Source organism: Schistocerca gregaria, chromosome 6 (genome assembly GCF_023897955.1).
Source record: "Schistocerca gregaria isolate iqSchGreg1 chromosome 6, iqSchGreg1.2, whole genome shotgun sequence".
Taxonomy (NCBI): Eukaryota; Metazoa; Arthropoda; class Insecta; order Orthoptera; family Acrididae; genus Schistocerca; species Schistocerca gregaria.
The window spans coordinates 71,803,174-71,830,572 of record NC_064925.1 but is presented as its reverse complement, the minus strand read 5'-3'; the positions used below and the strand labels follow the sequence as shown (position 1 = coordinate 71,830,572).

The 27,399-nt window shown below is 39.2% G+C and overlaps 1 protein-coding gene across 1 annotated transcript in view; it reads right to left on the bottom strand.

The window, feature by feature from the left end:
- Positions 1 to 280: 280 nt before the first annotated feature.
- The window catches only part of LOC126279046 (origin recognition complex subunit 5-like), a 131,468-nt gene continuing 104,349 nt past the window's right edge, over positions 281 to 27,399 (bottom strand). Inside the window, exons 9-10 of the mRNA XM_049979453.1 lie at positions 1,101 to 1,207; positions 281 to 558 (exon numbers count right to left, since the gene is read on the bottom strand). Coding sequence (XP_049835410.1) covers positions 513 to 558; positions 1,101 to 1,207 — 153 coding nt within the window. The 3' untranslated portion in view covers positions 281 to 512. The remainder of the gene's footprint in view (positions 559 to 1,100; positions 1,208 to 27,399) is intronic.

Below are 27,399 nucleotides of genomic sequence, written 5' to 3'. Positions count from 1 at the left end.
TCGAGTTGGATATCTTAGCAGATGGACGGATGGCACCAAGCTATGTAACTGTTTGTGTTCGGATTATTAAAGGGATGGAACTGAGGTACCATGTACAATCTGGAAAAAGTATGTGGGTAGATCGTTGTCATTGATGGGTAAATGTTTTGTAATTGGTACCCAGAGGAAAGTCTCCAGACAGAGGTTCAATGGGCGAAGGAGAATAGGCCATGGAAGAAAAATGTGTGAGAAGAGTATAAGATTATAGATAATAAGGTACAGTGAGATCAATAGTAAAATATTTATAAAGTACACCATCATTTTATTTCTTATTCTGTACAATATACAGTAATAAATAAAAATATAGGGAAAAAAGTATTATATTTCAAGTGAGTCTAGTTACACAGCTTACAAAAAGATATGATTAATGTAGTTCTTTCTTGATGTGGAAGAAATGCAATATCTTTTACAATCACAGTACAAATTTTGTTGACTTTTATAATAATATTTAAATATCTCTCTTCTGTCACACTTCAATTTGATGGAAACAAGTACTTTACAATATCAAAATTGACTGTTCTGAAACAAAGATGTGAAAGTAATTAAATTAGGAGATGCACAGAAAAGACATCAATGCATGACAATAAAACACTTTAGATGAAATTCAGACACAAAGAAAAATGTTACCAGGCTTGTAAAAAGAAATGTCTAGTTATACATCCGTTGTAATTGTACTACAAGAGACACCATGAAATTGACGATTTAACAGAAAAAAGACAATAATGGGATTCTGAAACAAAGACTTCTGATTTGAAACATGCATCCACATGTTGGTAGGCAGGGTAGGAGCAAGCAAGTAGGCAAGAAAAACTGATGTCATGATTAGATCAGAGGGGATAATTTATTAGAGTATATGGGCTCAACTTAAAGGACATTATACATATATAAATTATAAATGTATTATGCCCATCAACACTCAAATACATTAACAGTTACACACACACACAACCTAAAATTTCATATAGCTTCAGCTCGGTTTTCTAAGAGGACCAAATCAGCAAAAATACTATAAAATATGTTAAAACACAAGCAATCTTTTTCTAACAATCAACCATACTTACCTAGCAATTATTTTTATGAAATCCAAACCAACAGCACATTTATATTTTGGACAGTCAATGTTACTGTTTACCATAATCAGAAGCCTGAGCTTGACCAAAGATGAAATCTGTAATGGAAGCAGAGAAATTGCTACAGCTTTAACGTAATTTTGGTAACCAGTTACCAAATTTTTTTTGTCATTTACATGAGAACAGAATTTTTCTTCAACTTATGCAACAGATTAATGGGATTACAGTTAATACACTGTAAATGAGATGGCCTCTTAACTGATTGACTAAATTTTCTTTCTTACATTCTTAGAATACAAAATACGAGAGGCAAAAAAACTATATACATGTGGAAACACTAGCAAGGAGACCAAATGGCAATTATACTTTCATAATTTTTTATATTGATGGTACTTGAAGTTCACGACTCAAATATTAATCTCCAAAGCAATTTGATGTAACTCTCAAAACATCTCAAGAAAACCTATTTTTAAGTTTTCCAAGCAACCCTAATTCACTAAAGTCAAGTCAGTTTTTCGATGGGCTATGTGTCTCAATCAGTAGCACTTAAGACTGGTGATAGTCTTGACTGCTGGTTTGAGTCTTGTTACAATGTTTATTATTTTTTGATCAATTCAAATGCCTACGTCATTAAAATATAAAATTCATCAAATATATCATAATTATAACTTTTTATGAAAAACGCATATCATCTTATTTCTAGTTGTACATCACACTGCGACTCCCATCGGTCACCACACCATAACTCTTCAGAAAGTGGAGAAGTAAAGGTGACCTTCATCAACTCATCAACTAACAAAAAAGCAAGTACTGTAAAGTTTGCAAAAACATGCAGATAACATGAACAGTTAACTTCCTCCATACAGAGGTGTTCTATTATCGTGTTTCCCTTCAACTTGTGCATTTTTAATAAAATATGATAATTACATATGTTTTGATAATCTTATGCTTAAACTGTCTGACAAAACCAGCTCTGCCGAGACTTTAATTTTTCATTTTGTCTATTTTGTAGTAAAAATAGATACAAAAAATGACCTGTGTTTGTAGAGCAATATAAAAAGTTTCGTTTCCATCTATTTGTAAAAACACCTTTGAAATTATAATGCAGCCGTAAAGAAAAAAAAAAAAAAAAAAGAAAGACAATAAATGGTGTGCATATTTTGTCTATTTCAGAGGACGCCTTCAGGACAAAAGCTTACCTGTTTAGTAGTCTTTCTGCTGTATGGTGAGTAGCAATCTATCCTTTTCATAATGGTGACATATACATACATCCGTTTTTATACTATGTATGGATGGTGTAGATATTCAAAGTGAATAAAAAAAAAAACAATAAAGACAAACCTGTAATGAGACTCGGACCACCAGCAGTCCAGAGCCCTCACCATATGAGTCCTTCAAAACTTTATAAACCTGACTGAAGTCTCCTTGCACTATCTCTGCTCCATTTGTAAAATCCTCCTGCTCTGCAATCACAAATTCTTCTATCTCAACTCCCAAACTGAAACCCTTGGCCTCCCAGAAACTACAGCAGCACCGGCAGTGCAGTCTCAAGGAACTATTCAATCTATTCACCTCACACACACACACACACACACACACACACACACACACACACACACTGGATTACCTCTATGCACCACCACTGCAAGAGCCTCTATCAAACCACCTCCATGTCACATCATAAGTGCCAGACCTTGCATTTCCGATTAACTACATCATCTACACCAAAAGAAACTCTTTCACACCACTATCCACAACCCAGAGTATAAAAAAGTATAAACCGACGAGGAACACAGATGTGAACCTGCCCTCCCAAAGCCTCCATCCCACTGAAGTGTAAGTCCTCTCCACAGACCTCACTTTTTGCCAAATTTAGTCATGCTGCAATTCTCTCCCTTTCCTGGTCGCTACAATGGAAACACTTTTTTCCCAGCAAGTGGCAATCAGGCTTGATCTAAAACCTAGACTGATACCTGCATTACTCAATTTACTGCTCATCCACCTGTGATAAAGCCATCCTTTCCTGAATCATTCCTTGATAACTTTTCAGAACTTCCTATTCTCAAATCTTGCATCAACATTATTCCTCAAATCCCTCAGCATGGGAATTAACCTCACATCCACAGAAATAATCTCCGTCCCCTCCTAAAAACTGATCCTGAACCTGTAATCCCACCTGCCAACAAAGGGTTATAAACCACAGAGCCTACATGGCTGATTGTCTACACCAGCTGTCGCACACATTGACAAATCAGTTCTTCACAGTGACCCCATTCCAGAAACCCAAAATGATCTTCAGTGCCTTCTCAAATATGTAGATCCACTCTAGTGTCTCTCCTGAGGTTTAATCTCCTTCTACAGCCCTGCCCCCACCCCTGCATTTGTACCTTCCCCATGTTTGCTGAAACACATACACCCAACCACCCAGGAAGCCCCATTGTGGCTAGATACTGCACTCTCACTCTCAGAGGGAGAATCTCTGTCCTTATGGAACACCACCTGCAGCCTATTACCAGTAACCTACCTTCCCATACAGAAATACAGCAGCCATTTTCTCTACAGTCTCTCCACAGTTCTTGTTTCGTTGCCACCCCCCACCCTGTTTGCCACTGTGGATGCCACTTCCCCCTACACAAACATCACAATTGTCCATGGCCTTGTCCCCATTGAACACTATCCCAACACCTGACTGATTCCAAACCTATAACCTCATTCCTAATCACCGTCAACTATCTCCTTACACATAATTACTTCTCCTTTGAATGCATCATCTGCAAAACAAATCTGCATTAAAGCCAAGGGAATCTGCATGACACCATCCTAAGCTAGTCTATTCGCGGACTATCTAGAGGAAACCTTTCTCTAGCCACCGGCATACCAAATCCCTCACCCGCTTCAGATTAACTGGCGACATCTTCACTATCTTGATTGAGGGTGACCATGTCCTAACAACACCTTTTTCCTCATTCACTTCACATGGTCCTCATCACCTCAACAAACTATCTTCCTCAATATTAACCGCCACCTTACAGATGCTCCCTCAATAACTGTCTACATCAAATCTAAAAATGACAAAATAATGCCTTCATTTCAACAGCTGCCATACATTCAATACTCATACTGGTTACACACTCTAAGCTCTTTGGAGCAGGTGTGTGTGTAATCAGTGCGCTTGTAAATATAGGTGTTTACTCGTGGGAAAACAATTTATTAAGGCAATATTGTAGCTTAAATAAGCAAATTAGTACTATTGTAATCTATATATTGAAGGTTTCACTTTTACTTGCGTATTTTTTGTGAAAAGCTAACTGTTCCAACGTGCAAGCCGTTAGCATGGGTTTGTTTTCGTTATTGACTGCAGTAAGTTATGTGATTACGTGGATAATGTCTGTGTAGCTTTACTGTGAAGAGTATTGAGCGTGTATAGTTTGCATTCAGTTTGTCTCTCTATACTTCCGTACATTTAATTTTCCATATTGTGCAGTAAAGTCATTAAGTGGTGTTTCTGTTTCCATTGCAGTATTTATACATAATTCAGTGATAGTGTCTGTTCAAATTTGTCATTAGTAAATATCGATCCTCTTCAGTTACTTACTCGTTTTGTGATTTTCGCCATTATAACCTATGCCAGCAATTAACTTCGCGCTGTTAACATTTGTCTGCTGCTGCATTCGCCTGACGTCTAGAAGTTCTCTGCTCATCTCACCGGAAGCTAAGTTACTTTCTACTAATTATTAATTGGTGTAGCAGAATTGTTTGTAGTGTAATTTGTATTGTTTAATCTGCAATCATGTGTGCAAATGTGGATATTGTCGTAGATTAGTGAGCACGGGAGTGAAATGTCGGAATTGTGGGTTGGTGTTTCACTGGGATGATTGTAGTGGGGAAGATGTTATAGTGCCAGATGAGGCTCACCAATGGAGTTTTAGATTATGTAGCTGTGTCAAGAAAATTGTGGAACAGGGAAAAAATATTTGTGCCCTTCAGGCTGAACTAGAAATGGCATACTTCGAATTACACAGGTTGAAGAGGGAAAGAGACAATGGGAGCTGGGAAGAGGTAACAAGTTGTAGTCAGAAGGAGAAAACCCCAGAAATCACTTTTCAGATTCCAGTGAACAATCAGTTTGGTTTGTTACTTTAAGTAGAAGAGCCTCAAACAGTTTTTGAGCAAATTAGGGTGCAGCAGACGCGTAGTAACAATTGTAATCCTAGGTCGGGAGTGAAGTCAAGCAGAAAGAAAAGAGTTCTGCTGTTAGGCAACAGTCATGGGAGAGGTTTAGGCCAGTTGCTACAGGATAGGCTAGGAGTCGAGTACCAGGTCACAAGCACTGTGAAACCTAGTGTTAAGCTTAGCCAGGTTACAGAAAACCTAGGGGAATTGTGCAAAGATTTTGATGGTGAGGACCATGTTCTTATAGCAGGAGGAGCAGGAAACAGCCTGGCTAGCAATTCGGACTATAGTGTAGGTGTGACCCCGATGTAATAGGAGCAGCAACAGCTCACACTCGTGTGGGGTTTGTGGATGTTTTGCAGGGCCATGACCAGCCCTGGGTTAATATGGCTGTCACCCATGTTAACAGAGAGCTGCGGGGAGGGGGGGGGGGGGGGTGTTACTGTTGGCAGAAACTAAATCTCATATCTGTGCTGTGCCTGTTGATGCAATTGGGAGGTGGGGTTACACTAGTCATGGCCTGCACCTGAGTAGGAGGGGGAAGGATAGATTAGTTTATCTTGCAGAAAATGTGAGGGGGGCCACATGCACACAAGACAAAATACCTGTGATTACTGGAGTCAGAGGGACATTTTTTAGGTTAGAGTCAGGTTGCAGACAGAGAGCATTGAAAGAGATTAATACAGAACAGTGCCATAATTTCTGTAGCAGTATCCAATGAAATAAAATTTGTGTGTTTCATCAGAACATTATAGGACTGAAAAATAAGATAGATGAGCTTCTTGTATGCCTAGAAAATGGGGCAAATTCTGAAGATATGTTGTTTTGTGTCTCTCTGAATACTATGTAACCACAGGAATCGAGAAGTTAAATTTAAGGGATTACAGATTAGCATCTTATTCATGTAGAGTCAACATGGAAAAAGGAGGAGTTGCTACTTATATAAAAACTGGACACACAGTCAAAAATATTGTAACAAATAGTTTTTGTGTAGATCAGATCCTTGAAGCATGTGCTTGTAAGTTGCTACTGCAATATACTTCTATAGTAATTGTAACAATCTACAGCTCCCCTCAAGGTAAGTTTCAGCTATTCATGAAAAATAGAGAGGCATTATTGAGCTACCTGTCAGACAGAAGGAAGCAGTTAGTGGTTTGTGGTGATTTTAATGTAGATTTCTTAAGAGACACGGATAGGAAAAATGAGCTAGAATCTTTGTTTGGTTGTTTCAATCTAGTATCTGTTAAAACTTTCTAACTCATGTGCAGCAGGATAGTAGGTCACTTATCGATAACATTTTCAAAGACAGTGCTCAGGCAGAAACTATTAATGTGTATGCATTTGTTAATGGGCTATCTGATCATGATGCACAGGTAATGGAAATAACACAAATAGCACCTTACAGGCTTGAGGCAGGTTCATACAAGGCAGGGAGACTTATTGATGTGAACAGGATACAGAGTTTTAAGAGCAGCTTAGAAGAGATAGAATGGGGTGAAGTACATGCAGAAAATGATGCTCATGCCAAATTCAACTTATTCCACCATAAATTTGTCTCAATACTTGAGAGTTGATTTCCTGAAACGTTATCTAAAAAATCAGTTTCAAAGTCAAGTAAGCCATGGATTACTAAGGGAATTAAGATAACATGTAAGAGGAAGAGGGAAATATACATACAGGCCAGACTAAGTCAGTGTCTGATGTTACTTGCTTACTGCAAAAGATACTGTAATACTTTAAGGAAAGTCATTAAGAAGTCAAGAAGCTTGTGTGTTCTGACAGAAATTAATAATGCGGATATTAAGATTAAAACTCTGTAGAACATTGTCAATGCAAGACGGGGCAGTGTGACAGTGCACAGCATACCATAGCAATAAAGCAAAATGATGAAGTTGTGAGTGATAATTCACAAGTTGGAAGCATTTTTAACTATCACTTTCTGAATGTAGCAGAAAAAATAGGAATAAAGGGTTCAGTTGTAGAAGGAAAAAATTATGTTAAAAATGTCATTCCTCAGGACTTTAGGCCTTTACAAATAGCACCAACATCCCCCACTGAAATTAAGGGAACTATAAATACACTAAAAAAAATTTAAAAAAAAAAGAAAAGAGCTCTTGTGGTGTTGATGGAGTCTATAACAGAATTCTGAGGTGGTGTTCTAATTTAATAAGTGAAGTCCTTCGTGATATATGTAATGCTTCACTGGCACAGGAAATTCTTCCAGACAGATTGAAATACGCAATTGTCAAACCTCTTCACAATAAAGGAGACAAGAGTGACTTAAATAATTATAGACCAATCTCATTGCTGACTTCATTTACTAAAATATATTAGAAAAAGTTATGTATTCAATAGTAGTCTCACATTTAAGTGAAACTAATTACTCAGCATGTCACAGTTCGGATTCTGGAAGGGTTACTCTACTGAGAATGCTATCTACACATTTATCCATCAAATAGTACAAGCCCTAAATAACAAATTATTGCCAGCTAGTATTTTTTGTAATCTTTCAAGGCATTTGACTGTGTGGATCATGTTACACTATTACAAAAAAGCAGGTTTTATGGAATTGAAGGCCATACACACACTTAACGAACAGAAGGCAAAAAGTTGTGCTGAATAGCACAAATAATGTGGGGAGAGTGGTAAAGTCTAGTGAATGGGGAGTTATCACAAAGGGAGTCCCACAGGGTTTAATTTTGGGTCCTCCGCTGTTCCTTATTTATGTGAATGACCTCTCACTTAACATTCAGCAAACAGAATTAGTACTTTTTGCAGATGACATGAGTGTTATAATAAATCCCATTCCAGAAAAAGCATCTAAAGATATTGTTAAGGGTGTCTTTCAAAGAATAATTATGTCATTCTCAGAAAATGGACTCTCGCTTAATTTTGAAAAAAAAAAAAAACCTCACTATAACCAGTTCTGAACACTGAATATAGTCATACCTACAATTGATGTAGCATATGAACAGAGCTCAGTTAACAGGGTAAATTTCTCCAAAATTTTGGCAGTTCACATTGATGACAACTTGAACTGGAAGAAGTATATTACTGAGCTTCTCAAACAATTAAGTTCATCTTCTTTTGCTCTTCATATAATTGCTAGTCTTTCTAATAAACAGATCAGCCTCCTAACGAACTTTGCATATTTCCACTCAATAATGTCTTATAGAATGGTTTACTGGGGCAACTCACCACTCAGACATAAAGTACTGATTGCACAGAAGACAGCAGTGAGAATAATTAGTGTTCACATAAGGAAGTCATGTAGGCACCTATTCAAGGAGTTAGGTATTTTAACTGCACCATCAGAGTACTTATATATTCGCTAATGAAATTCATTATAAATAATCCATCTCAATTCAAGAAGAACAGTGATGTCCATATGTACAACACTATAGGGAAAAATGACCTATACTATCTGTTATTGAAGCTGTCAGTTGCTCAAAAAGGAGTACATTATTCAGCAGCAAAAATCTTTGATCATTTGCCCAACAACATAAAGTGTCTGGCACACAGCAGATCAAGTTTGGGCAACAAGTTTGGGCAACACCTTCTATTCCATGGACGAGTTTCTGTTTCAAAACTGGAAAATAAATAAAAAAATAAAATAAAAAAATAAAAAATTGTAATCTGACTTGTTCCACATCATATCAATAAAATAATCGTGAAAATTATCTACGGAACATGACATAACATAACAAAACTAAACTAAACTAAACTCAACTCATAATTGTCTCATCTGCAGAGACGAGAAATCATTCTGCAAATATGGCGAGAGACTCAACCCCATGCTCCATGGCTCATATCCCTTCAATAGGACCAGACACAAGACCTGTCCCCTGCATTCTCCCAGTACCATACACTCCAGTCCTGTCAAGGCACTTCCTACCCCCATCGAAGGCAAAGCCACATGTGAAAGCAGAGATGTAGTCCACCAACTAAGCTGCAAAAACAGTGCAGAATTCTATATGGGCATGTGCACTAACAAGCTAGCTGTGCACATGAACATGTGGCTAAGAGAGAGAGAGCTGGATCACCCAGTTACCAAGCATGCCCTGCAACACACTGTGCTAGTATTGAATGACTGATCCACAGGCTGAGGCATCTCGATTCTTCCACACAACATGTTTTTCTGAATTGTGCAGGTGAGAACTCTACCTAAAACTCATTCTTCCTTCCCATAACTGCTCCCCCTCCCCCTCCTCCTCCATCTTTCCCACTTTCACATCAGCCTCACAGCAAGCGTTCTGTCCTCAAGTCACCTTCAAAATTGTTCCATTCTCTCTGCCTCCCCTCCTCCACTCAAAGCACAACTCATCCAATGCTACACCCCGCAGCTCCCCATTCTGTCCTCACCACATCTCTGCATACTCCTATAGGCAGCACTACACCGTCCTCCACCCTACCCTGCTATTTCTCTCCCCTTCCCTGCCCCATATTTCTTCAGTAACCCCAATATCCAGCCCAGCTGTAATCACTTCTTGCTGCATTTGGGCCTCAGTGCCCAAAAACGACAATGGCCTGTGTGTGTGTGTGTGTGTGTGTGTGTGTGTGTGTGTGTTTTTCCTTCCTACATCTGATGAAGGACTCTTGTCTGACACTACCATTTTAGTATATGATCCTTGTAGTAGTAGTGGTCTTCAGCCCAAAGGCTCATTTGATGCAGCTCTCCATGCTACTCTATCCTGAGCAAGCCTCTTCATCTCTGAGGAACTACAGCAAAGTAAATCTTTCTGAATATGCTTACTATAATCATCTCTTTGTCTACCTCTATGACCCCCCCCCTCACTCCCCACCCCCCACCCCCCGGTGCTAAATTGGTGATCTCTAGATGTCTCAAAATGTGTCCTACCAACCAATCCCTTCTTCTTGTCAGGTTGTGCCAAGTTCAGTTCAGTACCTCCTCATTACTTACATAATCTACTCACCTAATCTTCAGCATTCTTTTGTAGCATCACATTTCAAAAGCTTCTGTTCTTTTCTTGTATAAACTGTTTATCATCGCTGTTTTACTTCCATACATGGCTAAATTCCATGCAAGTACTTTCAGAAATGACTTCCCGACACTTAAATATATCTTATATGTTAACAAATTCCTCTTTTACAGAAATGCTTTTCTTGCCACTGCCAATCTATCTTTTGTATCCAATCTACTTTGATCATCAGTTATTTTGCTGTCTAAATAGCAACTCTCATCCACTACTTTAAAGAGTCTGATTTCCCAATCTAATTTCTCAGCATCACCTGATTTAATTTGACTACATTCCTTTATCCTCATTTTGATTTTGTTGATGTTCATCTTATATCTCCTCTCAAGACATTGCCCATTACTTTCAACTGCTCTCCCAAGACCTTTCCTGTCTCTCTCAGAATTATAATGTCATCGGCAAACCTCAAAGTTTTTACTTCTTCTCCAGAGACTTCAATTCCTACTCCAAATTTTTCTTTTGAAACTTCTACTGCTTACTCAATATACAGATCGAATAACATCAAGGATAGGTTACAACCTTGTCTCACTCCCTTCTCAACCACTGCTTCCCTTTCTTGCTCCTCTTCTCTTATAACTGCTACCTGGTTTCTGTACAAACTGTAAACAACCTTTTGCTCCCTGTATTTTACCCCTGCCACGTTTAGAATTTGAAAGAGAGTATTCCATTCAAAATCATCTAAAAATGACATAAATGTAGGTTTGCCTTTTCTTAACCTATGTTTTGTGAGAAGTTATAGGGTCAATATTGCCTCTGGAATCTAAACTGCTCTTCCCCAAGGTCAGCTTCTAACAGTTTTTCCATTCTTGTGTAAAAAATCCGTGTTAGTATTTTGCAACCGTGACTTATTAAACTGACAGTTTGGTAATTTTCTCACCTGTCAGCACCTGCTGACTTTGGAATTTGAGTGATCACATTCTTGGAAGTCTGAGGGTATTTCACCTGTCTCATACATCTTGCATACCAGATGGAAGAGTTTTGTCATGGCTGGCTCTCCAACTGAATGTTGTGTACTCCCAGGGCTTTGTTTCAACTTAGGTCATTCAGTGCTCTGTCAAATTCTTCATGCAGTACTGTATCTTGCATCTCATCTTCATCTACATCCTCTTTCATTTCCATAATATTGGCCTGAAGTACATCTACCTTGTATAGACCACCTATATAATCCATCTTTCTGCTTTCCCTTCTTTGCCTAGGACTGGTTTTCCATCTGAGCTTTTTATATTCATACAGGTGGTTCTCTTTTCTCCAAAGGTCTCTCTAATGTTCCTGTAGGCACTATCTATCTTTCCCCTAGTGATATACACTTCTAAATCCTTAGATTTATCGACTAGCCATTCCTGCTTAGCCATTTTTATCTTTCTGTCAGTCTCATTTTTTACGCGGTTGTATTCCTTTCTCTTGTTTCATTTACTGCATTTTTATATTTTCTCCTTTCACAAATTAAATTCAATTTCTCTCATATTACCCAAGGATTTCTGCTAGCTCTTGTCTTTTTACCAACCTGATCCTCTGCTGCCTTCACTATTTCATCTCTCAAAGCTATCCATTGTTTTTCTACTATATACCTTTCTCCTGTTCATGTAAATTATTCCCTAATGCTCACTCTGCAACACTCTACAACCTCTGGTTCTGTAAGTTTATCCAGGTCCCAGCTACATAAATTCATACCTTTTTGCAGTTTCTTCAGTTTCAATCTACAATTCATAACCAATAAACTGTGGTCACAGCTGACATCTGCCCCAGATTATGTCTTACAATTTAATGCCTAATTCCATAATCTCTGTCTGACGACTATGTATACAGTCTGAAACCTTCTGGTGTCTCCAGGTCTCTTCCACATATACAATCTTCTTTCATAATTCTTAAGCCAAGTGTTGGCTATGATTAAATTATGCTTGCTGCAAAATTCTACAGGTGGCTTCATTTTTCATTCCTTTACACCAGTCAATATTCATCTACTATTTTCCTTTTCTTCCTTTTTCCTATTGCCAAATTCCAGTACCCCATGACTATTAAATTTTCACTTCCCGTAACTGTCTGTTAACTTCTTTTATCTCATCATACATCGCTTCAATCTCTTCACCTGCAGAGCTAGTTGGCAGCTTCATGTCTATCTTGGCTACATTAGTGCATTCATTATGCTGTTCATAGTAGCTTATCCATGTTCCTATTTTTTTCTTTTTTATTCAATATTAAACCTGCTCTTGTGTTACCCATCTTTGATTTTGTGTTTATAGTCCTGTATTCACCTGACCAGAAGTCCTGTTCCTTCTGCCACTGAACTTCACTAACTCCCATTATATCTACCTTTAACTTAACAATTTCCCTTTTTTAATTTTCTAACTTACCTGTCCGATTAAGGGTGACATTCCATGCTCCGATCCATAGAACACCACTTTTGTTTCTCCTGAGAATGACATCCCCCAAGAAATCCAAATGGGGGACTATATTACCTCCAGAATATTTTATCCAAGAAGATACCATCATAATGTAACCATTATCATTTAACAATACAGAAGAGCTACATGCCCTCAGGGAAAAATTACAGATGTAGTTTCCCCTTACTTTCAGTCATTCACAGTAGCAGCACAGCAAGGCCATTTTGATTGCAGTTGTAAGGCCAGATCAGTCAACCATCCAGTATGTTGCCCCTGCAACTAACAAGCTAGCGTCATGTCAGAGGGTCACCAATTCGAGCACCTGCTTTAAGTAAACCATGTTCTAGCTACAAGAAAGGCCCTTTTCATGGCCAACACAATTGGTAAAAGACTTTCTGTATGTGAACTAACAGCTGTTGATGGGTTTGTTGCCGGTACATCTTATCATGAACCTACACTGGATGTGTCAGGACCCCGGCGGATTTCCCCCAGAGAGGCAGGCTGGCACGTTACCACTGAGCGTGATCACTGGCAGGCAAAGCATTTGTGGTAACGCGTTGTCCAGAGCATATGGCGACAGAGTAATTCCATGGCTAATCAGAGCGAGTGGCACCACGTTTCTGTGGTTTAAAAATTGTAATTTTGGTTTCTACTGGCAGCAGCTATACAGGGTTAAAATTTCATGACACAATCTTTCTCTACCCTGTATAATAAGAAATCAACATCCATAAATGCTAAACTTGGACACTAGTGCCCCGAATCACTTGATACAACAGAACGTTTAACTCTGAACAGAAAGATGAAGCTAGAAGCTCTGGAAATCACAAATAAATAAATAAATAAATATAATTAAATAAAATAGAAAGAAACATTCCACATGGGAAAAATATATAAAAAACAAAGATTCCATGACTTACCAAATGGGAAAGCGCTGGTAGATAGGCACAATAAAAAAAAACACACACACAAACACACACACAAAATTTCAAGCTTTCGCAACCAACGGTTGCTTCTTCAGGAACGAGGGAAGGAGAGGGAAAGACGAAAGGATGTGGGTTTTAAGGGAGAGGGTAAGGAGTCATTCCAATCCTGGGAGCAGAAAGACTTCCCTTAGCGGGAAAAAAGGACAGGTGTACACTCGCACACACACGCATATCCATCCGCACATACACAGACACAAGCACACATATTTAAAGGCAAATTAGAACAGCACGCCACCCTCCACCTCAAAAAACTATCCAATTTCCTGGTTTCCCACCTCCGGAAATGCAACTCATTCACCCTCCACAACCTTTCCAACAAACCTCAACCTCCTCTCATTGCACACAGACCCGGTCTCTCCCATCTACTCAATCTACCACTTCCAGCTCCACTCCCCCCAACACCTCAAAATTCTAGTCAACACAATTTGGAACCACAACACCCCAATTCAGTAGTTAACCTTTCCTCCAAACCTCTCTCCCAATCCGAAACCTCTGTCCTATCCAAAGACCTCACCTTCAGCCCCACTCCCAGATTCAACCAAACTGCCCTTGTCAAAGATGTACTGTCCTACGCTCGTAGTCTCTGCTGGAAATATCTCTTTGCCACGAAGAATAATAATCCTGATCCCACTCCTAATGATCCAACTCCCCAAGACACTATCCAAATTGAACCCTGCCAGGAACAGTTCTGTCCTCCATCACAGTGGGACCCACCTCCTCTTCCTCAAAATCACCCTCTCCAAACCTTCCAGGAATTTCTCACTTCCAGACTTGCCTCTCAATCTTTCTTGAAAAAACCTTAATCCTACTCCAAACATTACCATAGCCGAAGTGCAGACTATCTGTGATCTGAAAGCTGACCGATCCATCATCATTCTTCCGGCTGACAAGGGTTCCACGACCGTGGTACTTGATCGTCGGGAGTATGTGGCTGAGGGACTGTGTCAGCTTTCAGACAACACTACATACAAAGCTTGCCAAGGTAACCCCATTCCTGATGTCCAAGCAGAGCTTCAAGGAATCCTCAGAACCTTAGGCCCCCTACAAAACCCCTCACCTGACTCCCTCAACCTCCTGACCCCACCGACACCTCGCAATCCTACCTTCTGCCTACTTCCTAAAATTCACAAACCCAAACATCCCGGCCGCCCCATTGTAGCTGGTTACCAAGCCCCCACAGAATGTATCTCTGCCTACGTAGATCAACACCTTCAACCCATTACATGCTGTCTCCCATCCTTCATCAAAGACACCAACCATTTTCTCGAACGCCTGGAATCCTCACCCAGTCTGTCATCAGCCGGAAACCATGCTTTTAACCATTGATGGCACTTCCCTATACACAAATATTCCGCACGTCCAGGGCCTCGCTGCAATGGAGCACTTCCTTTCACGCCGATCACCTGCCACCCTACCTAAAACCTCTTTCCTCATTACCTTAGCCAGCTTCATCCTGACTCACAACTTCTTCACTTTTGAAGTCCAGACATACCAACAATTAAAGGGAACAGCCATGGGTACCAGGATGGGCCCCTCGTATGCCAACCTATTTATGGGTTGCTTAGAGGAAGCCTTCTTGGTTACCCAGGCCTGCCAACCCAAAGTTTGGTACAGATTTATTGATGTCATCTTCATGATCTGGACTCACAGTGAAGAACAACTCCAGAATTTCCTCTCCAACCTCAACTCTGTCGTTCCATCAGATTCACCTGGTCCTACACCAAATCCCATGCCACTTTCCTTGACGTTGACCTCCATCTGTCCAATGGCCAGCTTCACACATCCGTCCACATCAAACCCACCAACAAGCAATGGTACCTCCTTTATAACAGCTGCCACCCATTCCACATCAAATGGTCCCTTCCCTACAGCCTAGGCCGTCCTGGCAAACGAATCTGCTCCAGTCCTAAATCCCTGAACCATTACACCAACAACCTGAAAACAGCTTTTGCATCCCGCAACTACCCTCCTGACCTGTTACAGAAGCAAATAACCAGAGCCACTCCCTCATCCCCTCAAACCCAGAACCTCTCACAGAAGAACCCCAAAAGTGCCCCACTTGTGACAGGATACTTCCCGGGACTGGATCAGACTCTGAATGTGGCTCTCCAGCAGGGATACGACTTCCTCAAATCCTGCCTTGAAATGAGATCCATCCTTCATGAAATCCTCCCCACTCCACCAAGAGTGTCTTTCCACCGTCCGCCTTCCACCTAACCTTCGTAACCTCTTGGTTCATCCCTATGAAATCCCCAAACCGCCTTCCCTACCCTCTGGCTCCTACCTTTGCAACCGCCCCCGGTGTAAAACCTGTCCTATGCACCCTCCCACCACCACCTACTCCAGTCCGGTAACCCGGAAGGCGTACACGATCAAAGGCAGAGCCACGTATAAAAGCATCCATGTGATTTACCAACTGACCTGCCTACACTGTGACGCTTTCTATGTGGGAATGACCAGCAACAAACTGTCCATTCGCATGAATGGACACAGGCAGACAGTGTTTGTTGGTAATGAGGATCACCCTGTAGATAAACATGCCTTGGTGCATGACCAGCACATCTTGGCACAGTGTTACACCGTCCGGGTTATCTGGATACTTCCCACTAACACCAACCTGTCTAAACTCCAGAGATGAGAACTTGCCCTTCAATATATCCTCTCTTCCCGTTATCCACCAGGTCTCAATCTCCGCTAATTTCAAATGCGCCACTCATATCTCACCTGTCATTTAACAACATCTCTGCCTCTGTACTTCCGCCTCGACTGACGTCTCTGCCCAAATTCTTTTCCTTTAAATATGTCTGCTTATATATATATATATATATATATAAATAAAACAGAAAGAAACTTCCACATGGGAAAAATATATTAAAAACAAAGATTCCAAGACTTACCAAGCGGGAAAGCGCCGGCAGACAGGCGCAATGAACAAAACACACACACACACACACACACACACACACACACACACAGAATTACGAGCTTTCGCAACTGGCAGTTGCTTCGTCAGGAAAGAGGGAAGGAGAGGGAAAAATGAAAGGATGTGGGTTTTAAGGGAGAGGGTAAGGAGTCATTCCAATCCCGGGAGCGGAAAGACTTCCCTTAGGGGAAAAAAAGGACAGGTGTACACTCGCACACACACACACACATATCCATCCGCACATACACAGACACAAGCAGACATATTTAAAGGCATGCTTGTGTCTGTGTATGTGCGGATGGATATGTGTGTGTGTGTGTGTGTGTGTGTGTGTGTGTGTGTGTGTGTGCGAGTGTACACCTGTCCTTTTTTTCCCCTAAGGGAAGTCTTTCCGCTCCCGGGATTGGAATGACTCCTTACCCTCTCCCTTAAAACCCACATCCTTTCATTTTTCCCTCTCCTTCCCTCTTTCCTGACGAAGCAACTGCCAGTTGCGAAAGCTCGTAATTCTGTGTGTGTGTTTGTGTGTTTTGTTCATGTGCCTGTCTGCCGGCGCTTTCCCGCTTGGTAAGTCTTGGAAAATATATATGTGTGCGCGCGCGCATAAACCTCTCCCTTAAAACCCACATCCTTTCATCTTTCCCTCTCCTTCCCTCTTTCCTGACGAAGCAACCGTTGGTTGCGAAAGCTTGAAATTTGTGTGTGTGTGTGTGTGTGTGTGTGTGTGTGTGTGTGTGTGTGTGTGTGTGTGTGTGTGTGTGTGTGTGGTTTTTTTTATTGTGCCTATCTACCAGCACTTTCCCGTTTGGTAAGTCATGGAATCTTTGTTTCTAATAAATATAATTACACACACACACACACACACACACACACACACACACTAAGGAAAATTCTGGAACCAGTTAAAGATAAAAAAAATACAGAAGTCACTATAGTAAACTTATCCACATATTGAGAACATTACAGACTTGATTAAGAAAAGAAGATTAGTTTTTTATGGCCAGATCCAAAGGATGAATCCCAACATATTGACTAAAAGACTGTCCACTTACTACGGTAAACTACAAATGGATAATACATGGTGCAAAGAGGTTGAAAGGGAGATGTATGAGCTCCATATTACTCTGCAAGATATTGAGGAGTGACTGCCACTCAGGAAGAAAATACAGCACTCTAAAGGTTCCCATGAAAAACAGAAGAAGAAGAATTGAGAAAATGTCTGTTATGTCTGTGAATATTCTGGTTTGCTGAAGATTACAGCTGTCTATAGTACACTGACTAACAACTCCCGCAGTATTAAAATCAAGGGCTGAAGGCGTATTGTTAAATTCTTGTTTACTGACACAGCAGATCACACAGACTTGAAATCAGCTGAAGTAGTGGCAGGAGGGCCAAGTAAATTATGTATCATCTCCATTACATGCAGTCTCCCATCCTTCATCAAAGACACCAACCATTTTCTCGAATGCCTGGAATCCTTACCCAGTCTGTTACCCCCGGAAACCATGCTTGGCCATCTCACTACAGTCCGCAGTCAGCAGACATCAGCGCAAATCAAAAGCATTCAGTGAAATAGCATATTTGCTTCAGCATGTGCTCATTGATGCAGGTAATGAAGTAAACTAACTGAAGCCCTGGAAGGAATCCCAGGGCCCAAAATAGATATGTGGATACATGAATATTAACACAGGTGTTGAAGAAGAAGTTAGTAATAACTTCCTAGACATACTGAGCACTTTTGGTGTGGCAAAAATGGTGAACACACAGTAAACACTGCTCCAAAAATACCACAAAGTTCAGCATCAGTTTTAGACCCTGTTCTTCAGGAATTGGCAGGGTAAAATTGTGAAGTATTTATAAGAGATCTCAGCCTTTCAGATAATTACTGTCAAACAATAAATCTAAAGACAGGTTTGGGTAAAACATGCAAAATTGCAGACCTACAAAAGAATCTTCTCTGAACATAGCTGCAGCAAAATCCCCCTAAAAAACATATAGCACCCACGACAACTTACACAGCAAGTAAGCACAAAGATGATGTTTCCCGTAACTGAGCTTGAAGTCAGGAAGACAGAATAACAATTAAAAAATAAGAACGCAGCAGACACAGATGAGGTCCTTGTCACTGTTCTGAAGCCGTGCGTAGATAGCACACAAGTTGCATTAATTGAATAAAAAATGAGTCATTTAATTTGGGTATTTTCCTAGAGTACCTAAAATATGTGTATGTTGTGCCCTTACTAAAGAAAGGTAATGCAGAAATACCAGAAACTACAGGCCAGTTTCACTACTGCCTTATGAAAGAGAGAATAATGGGTTACTAGAAAAAAATACCATTTTTTTTTAAGAAAACACAGATCATTTCCAAAGAGGGAGAAGTACAGTGTCAGCCATTACAGAGTTCAGGTGGGTGATATTTTCAGCTTCTGACAAGGAAGAATGTGTTACAGGCATTATCTTAGACTTGTCCAAGGCTTTTGACGTTGTCGAGTAAAAAATACTAAACAAGCTAGAAGTGCTAGGTATAAGAAGAATAGTGAACAGGTGGTAAAACAGGATGCAAAAGGCAGAGAAAGCTCACATTTCTGCTGAGGATAAATTTTTACTAAAACAACTGCCAGATAAGAAACACACAAACTTAGGTGTTCCTCAAGATAGTATACGGGGTCCAATTTGATTCTTTATGTATATATATGACATTCAAGACAGTGTAAGACATAGACAAGAAGTTCTTTTTGCAGATGGCAAATGCATCAGTCACTTATGAAACATCAAAACTTATACTAGAGGAAGCAAACGAAACACTCAAGGATATTTATGATTGTGTAGTAGGTAAAAAATTAACATTGAAGATTTTAAAAAAAGTACACATTTCAGCGCAATGAGAGGAAACAGAAGCCTAGATGATAAATCTGTAGATTGTGTTACAAGCACAAAGCCTTAGGGATGAACATTGATTGTCAGATAATATGGACTGAGCACACAAAGAAAAATGGCAAAAAAAGTTGACAGCATGTTTTGCACTTATGGTTTTAGCATCAGTTTGTAACAGCACTTATCTTGTGGTGACATACTATGCATATGCATATTCTTAGCTTTAAAATCTTTTCTGGAGAGGTAAGACACAAAATGTGGACGACATAGATTTAAACTTCAGGGTAAGGCTGTAAAAATAATAATTAAAAGCAGTAATCAGGTTAACTGCAAATAGGCATATAAAAAACTGGGCATCCTTACTACACAGTCAGTAAATCTACCAATCTGCAGAGACTATCAGTGAAAAAATTACCAAAAATTTTACTAACAGTTCTACATGCAATCATGGAACAAAAGCCAGTTTGGTCAATATATTTTCCAAGGGAAAACAAACAGAAACCCCAAACATTTTCTATTTGAGAATACAACTGTATGATGGATTGCCAAGGAAAAGAAAAGGATTACTAAAAATGGCTCTGTGTAAAAAGGCAGATAAAACATTCTTCCTAAGTAACACATACTACAAAATTAAAGTCCATAGTAGTGGGTAGTAATGAAAGAGGTCAACTACTCCTAATTGAAGGATGCTGACAGTTTTTCAGGCAGACTGGGGAGCATAGTTGCATGTTTGGGGGGCATGGAATCTGCTTTCTCAACAGATTGGAGTTGGGGCAAGAGGCATAGCATCATCTCCACACAGTCCAGGATCCATCAGTTCATATTCTTAGTGTATGCAGCGATAAAGAACAAAGCCATATCTTTCATTACATGTCACCTGAAACAAATTGTGTGTAGATCAAGAACACTGTACAACTGAAACCAACCATATGAGAAAGTGCATCTGTTAGGACACTGTCATTTTTGGAAGGATGAAGTTGCTCTGTCCGGCCACCGTGATGGTTCCTTAAGGCCACAGCCAACCACCTGTCCTGTCCTCATGGATCAACTGTCCTATACTCAAAGCATGCAAGTTTCATATTCTCTATGTTTTATCTTTGGCGCTACTGAGTTGTATTGGATTACCTTGATTATACCTATATCTATGCAAGTGATCCTTGGATGATTAATAATAATAATAATAATAATAATAATAATAATAAACAGCAACTCTATTGTTATACATGAATGCGCTGTGCAGCAGTAGTTAAGTGAACCAAGTACACTGCAGCCACATAAACCATGTTGTAGATAGAAGTCTGTTCAGTAGTAGTAGTAGTAGTAGTAGTAGTAGTAGTAGCTCCTGTACTTGTTACTTGGAGGAAATGACCTACTAGAAATTGCACTGAGATGACAACAACATGCCTTTACAGTCACAGGCTGAGGAAAAGGAACATGTCATATAGGAGAATCATGTACCTCTCCCACTTAAATGTTTAACAGCCTTCTTTCTTTATTTCCCCTTGTCAGTTTTTGCATCACTTATATGCATGGTGGCAGCCTATCTTACCACGCCCTCTGTACAGCCATGTAAAGAAATATTTTACAACTCCTTCAGCGCACATATAAAGGCCACTTTGGACAAATGATTAGTGAGAAAACTTAATGCAGATAATCCACACAAATCACCAATGAAGGTCTTTTTAAGAGAAAACTGTAACTGCTATAAATCAAAATCTGCCAATTCATCAAAATGCTAGAGGTCTTTTGTAATAATCTCAATGAACATTTTGTAAATATGTATAACCAAGAAGACAGATTGTCCCAATATTCTGCATTTCACAGAGCGATGTGTCACTTCTGGGACAGAAGAAATAGTGACAAATAATTATAACTTTCCAGCTTCATTTGTAGAAAAAAACAGAACAGTATCAAAAGTAATACAAACTGACACACACACACACACACACACACACACACACACACACACACACACACACACACACACACACACAGTTCTTGCCTTGAGCTAGATTTTAAATTGTTTGCCATAGGATTGGGTATAAATAATTTTTGTTTGTCAACTCTAACAGTGCACAAGGGGCTTTAGGACATTGCCTTTTGAAGCAATTAAAACTCCCTCATAACATGCATGTTTAAATATGGGAGTGGTGATAGTATTTGAGGACTTCAACATTAATTTTCTAACACACATCAGTGGCTGGTCAGGCCTTGGAAATTTCATGCTCACATATACCCTGCGGATTCTGCACTCAATTTTCCCATCAGAATAACTTCACATTCTAGTACACTAATAGACAATATATTTATATACCAGACAGAAACTGCTGATAGAATTGTTGGTGAAGTTCTGAATTCTCTCTCATCATGATGGACAAAAACAGACTAACAATGGTGCAAATATCGGTGAGACACTGACCATGTCATATTGAAAACTGCTAAAAACCATTAATGTGGAAAATACATCACATCTCTAAAATGTAAATTGGAGGCCTGTCTATGGTGAAGACAGTGTTAGTTCCAAGTACAATTTGTTCAGTAACCACGTGGCACTAATATTTGAAAGTACTTTACAAAGAAAGAATTTACAGGGTGCAAACCGAAGAATTCATCAATAAGCCATGAATTACCATCGGTGCAAAGACTTTCCTAAAGTTTGTTTTTAAGGTAATAAATAAATAAATAAATAAATAAATCTAATGATACTATAAGGCAAATAAGGAGTGAGACTAGAACTGAACACATTTTTAGAAACATTGAATATAGCATTGCAGGCTAAAAAGAAAAAAAAAGAAATATGGTGGCAGAAATATTTAATAAGCATTTTTGAGTGTTGATGAGAAAAAAGGGAGGAATGGTTCTTTAAAAAAGGGAACGGAGATACTGAAATAACCTTTCATTGTTCCATTAAGATCTAATTACAGTCCAATAAAAGCAGTTGAAATAAGAAAACTACCACTTCTTCAAAAATGAGGTAATGTTTCTAGTACACTGTTCAAAACATGCTGTAATCAGCCAGGCAAAGTTTGGGCACATAAATTCAACATTTCCACACCCTGACAGATTGAAACTTGAAACTGTGAAGCTCCTTTACAAAAAGGGGGTGTTATAAATTACTGTCTAACTCTCTTTTTTAAACATTAGAGTCCTTGATAATTGCTGTATGCCAGGATTGTGAAGCACCTCAATGGCTTCAACATTACTACTAGTAATCATTTAAATAAAAATCAATTTTAATGTATCAAGTTTTTAAACAAAACTAAAAATTATAAAATAATTTCTACTAGTCCTATAGAGATTCTTAACCCCTTACAGGTCGTTATAAAAATTTGTGATTGTGAATTTTTAATACCTATGTAAATACTTGTAAGGTTTAAAACAGAAATATGGGGCACATTCAATAGAAAACAGTAAGAAGATGAGCTATTCAAGTATCAATTATGTATTGCACGCTCTTTGCTTTTTTGATCTTAAATCTTACAAATACTTTCACAGCTATTAGAAAAAATTCACAATTACAGATTTTTAGGACTATCTATATGAAGCTAAGAGAAATTATTTTATACTTCTTAGTCCAATTTAAAAATGTGGTATATTAAAAACAACTTTTTTTAAGTAATTATATTCTGCTTTTAAGTCTAGTGGGTGTGAAATTTTACAATAAACTTCAATCATTTTGATGACATTACGAATTTGTGATTCATTTCAGTTCCTCTTCACCAAAGTCAACTACTAGTCCACCTCAGTAGCTGAGTGGTCAGCATAGGTATCTGACGTGTGGAGGTTCAGGCTCTATTCCTGCGACTGCTGAGGATTTTTCCTTGGTGGGAAAATTGGTATGGGGTGCCTTCAGCATGTAAAACTATCTGAGGAACTACTTGGATGAGAAGTAGGTCTCCACAAGGTCTGGAAAGTCAGCAAAACAACTAGGCAGGCTGTGTGCTGGCTACATGCCTCTCCACATCGCACCCACAATATGCTGAATGGCAAAGAATGACACAGCAGACAGTTGAGATCTCTCCTATGTAAGGATCAAGAAGGTAAAAATTAGAGAGATTCAAGCTAATACAGAGAATTATCAGAACTCATTCTTCCTGCCAACCTTTCAAAACTGAAACAGGACAATCAGAAATGACAGTGGTACACAGAGTAACCTTACTCTCTCTCTCTCTCTCTCTCTCTCTCTCTCTCACACACACACACACACACACTAGACAAGAAAGTGAGCTAATACTGCACTTTCATCCAGTTCTTAGCTTCGTTGTAAGTTTCAAGTCTCTAGCTCATCGAGCAGTTAGTAAAAAATCAACTGTAAAATTTGTACCAAACAGACAAAGACAAGAAAGCAACCTAATAAAAGTGTATCAAAAATCAGTTTAGATTTCAAAAAGGTACCTGTAAAATCTGAGTCATATTTACGTTAATGTCCTGGAATTACCAGACAATTTGTTGGTGCACTCTGTGAGGTTTCAAAATCTTTCAATTGTGTTGATACAAATATAGTTCTTGAGAAATGAAGTAACTAGAGTAAGAATGCAGTGACAAACAGGGGTAACATTTTATTCAGTATTCTGGGGCTTCCAGCTGCATCAAGTGGTTAAAATGCCCCTGAATGACATTTAATGAAGTCTCTGTCATGGCTTCCCTGACGGTTTCTAGGACAGTGAAACTAAAGAAACTGTTGAAATAATCACTGTCGATACCATTAATAGAGACTGTGAAATGCAGCTCAGTGCTACAGGAGATCTAGTGAACGTAGACTCATTGAACGCGGCGTCGACCTATGCCCACATATGGCAGCGCCGTGAGTACCAGTGACATCACAGCCAGCAGCCAGATTATATAAGGGCGTAAAAGCAGCCCATCAGCAGTCATATCGCTTAACAAAGGCCACAGAGTGCTTGATCAGAAGCTTGTGGCATTTCAACCACTCAAAGCAGCTGTAAGGCCAAAACATTTCATTCTAGAGTGCCAAAAAACTCTGTTCTTGACCCCCTTGTTATTTCTCATATACATTAATTAAATACCTTATCCTGCAACAAAGCAAGCAACTTCAAGCGACATTCATATCCTTCCTCACCATGAAAGCCTACAGGAGATGGTTACTGCTTATGAAAGTCGGCAGGTACAGAGAGAATAGTGTTAGAAACTTTTGTGTGTCCATATAGAGTGCAGGTTAGCTGGGAAAATCACAAGCTCCAAAACTTGAGAAGACTGCTGAGCAACATTTACCATTAACATAATTTCCAGTATTGAAGACATCAGTATCTCTAAGTCTGCCTGTTTAAGTTATTTCCACTTGCTCGTGTGCTACGGAATTGTCTTCTGGAGCAACCAACTACCATAAAAACAAAGATGATGTGACTTACCAAACAAAAGCGCTGGCAGGTTGACAGAAACAGACAAACACAAACATACACACAAAATTCAAGCTTTCGCAACCAATGGTTGCTTTTTCAGGAAAGAGCAACCATTGGTTGTGAAAGCTTGAATTTTGTGTGTATGTTTGTGTTTCTATCGACCTGCCAGCGCTTTTGTTTGGTAAGTCGCATCATCATCATAGAAAGAAACTTCCACATGGGAAAAATATATTAAAAACAAAGATTCCAAGACTTACCAAGCGGGAAAGTGCTGGTAGATAGGCACAATGAATAAAACACACAAACACACACACAGAATTTCAAGCTTTCGCAACTGGTGGCTGCTTCGTCAGGAAAGAGGTAAGGAAAAGGCAAGATGAAAGGATGTGGGTTTTAAGGGAGAGGGTAAGGAGTCATTCCAATCCCGGGAGCGGAAAGACTTACCTTAGGGGGAAAGGCCTTTAAATATGTCTGCTTGTGTCTCTGTGTGTGTGTGTGTGTGTGTGTGTGTGTGTGTGTGCGCGCGCGTTCGCGAGTATATACCTATCCTTTTTTCCCCCTAAGGTAAGTCTTTCCGCTCCCGGGATTGGAATGACTCCTTACCCTCTCCCTTAAAACCCCCATCCTTTCATCTTTCCTTTTCCTTCCCTCTTTCCTGACGAAGCAGCTGCCGGTTGTGAAAGCTCCAAATTCTGTGTGTGTGTTTTATTCATTGTGCCTATCTACCGGCGCTTTCCCGCTTGGTAAGTCTTGGAATCTTTGTTTTTAATATATATACACAGAAGAAAATTGTACAAAGCTTCTCATTATGATACAAACAATACATATCACAGCAGTAACACAAGAAGAAAATACAATCTAAACTGTGATAGGATAAATATGTCTAGTTCAGAAAGACGTTAAATAGCCTAGCACCAAAATCTTTAATCATTTAAGTGGTGACACGTCCCTAAGAGATCATAAATTATTCAACGCGAAAAAGAGCTTTTGTTTGAGGGAAAAAAGTATTCTCTAGAAGATTCCTTTTAATACCATAACTTTCTGTTTGCATGTGAAACATTTTGTTTCTGTTCCACAATTCTGGTTACTGTGCTTTCTTACTAGATAAATGAAGCTGAATCTTTAAAATATCCATTGAATCAAAGGCAAATTCATGCTGAAAAGTAATAAATTACGAGGCTGCAAATGACACTTACGAGGTGTGTGAAGAAAGTCATGAAACTGATTTTTTATCTGTCAAAGTTTTTTATTGCTTATTTTTTCCAAGCAGCAATATTGTCCCATTCAATATAGTTCCCTTCGGCAGCTATACGTCATTAGAGTATCATTTCCAGTCTTGGTAGCAATGGTGAAAGGCTTCAACTAGTAGGGCTTTTAACATGTCAGTCACATTCTTCTAAATGTTCTCCAGGGTCCCAAAATGATGTCCTTTTAAGACATTTTTCAGTTTTAGGAAAAGAAAAAAGTCACGTGGAATTGGACCAAGTGAGCAGGAGGGCTGTGGAATGGCAGGAATGCCTTTTGAGGTCAAAATTCTGTGTTGCAAGTGGCTGCCTGACATGGGGAATTGTCATGATGCAGCATCCACTTGTCTGCAATGTCTCGTCTCACTCTATTCATTCTTTTTCTGATGCTTTCAAGTACATCTTTGCAAAACACACTGTTGACAGTTTGTCCTGGAGGAACAAATTCTCACAATAGCATGCACATGTTTAATGTTTTCACCTGTTTTTGAAGTTGAAGGTCTCTGGAATGTTCCCCATATGCCTGTTTCAACTTTTCAAAGGTCACAGTCATGCATTCTACACATTTAACACAGGACATGATTGCACAAAATTGCTCTAAATTCTGCTGTTCCATTTTTGTAACACACATCAAAAACACAACTTCACTCATGACGCTCTCAGAAATATGTGATCATTGTTCAGAACATCTGGTAGGAATGAACACAGTGGTCTCCACAAGTAGAACAACACAGTGTTGCCAGATCAGTCGAAGTGTTGCCAGATCAGTCGGAGTGTTGCCAGCCTCATAACTTTTCTCACACATCTTGTATGTGCATTAATTTGATGTAAAGGATATGCATGCAATGAAACACACATTTTAACACATTCCATATCCATGCTTTTACACATGCTAATGGATCTCTGGACTATGTATTTAAAATAAAACACATTTGTGCCTGTAATTTCAGTAATTTTGAAATTTCAGTTGTTTACTTGAATAAACATTAGTAATCTGTGGTGAAGTTACATTTTTCTAATGATTCTCCACAAATGCAAGTGTGTTCTGTGTATTCCACAGAGTCAACTCCCCCCTTTCTAAATCTGTTGTACACAGTATTTTTTTCTGATGTAATCCCAGTGCATGCTGTTTTCATATACTTTTTTCTTGCACATTAAGTTGGGTGATAATGGAATTTTCTACAGTATTCAGAAGTCATTGTATCATACATCACAGGTTATGTCGGCTTGTTCTTTTAAAATATTCATGTAGCATCCCTTGGTATTAAAATTTTTACATTTTGTTAGCAGCTACAGAAATAAATGCACATTTGGCAGTTTTTAAACTAACTCGATTCATTCATTTCACGATATTTTTT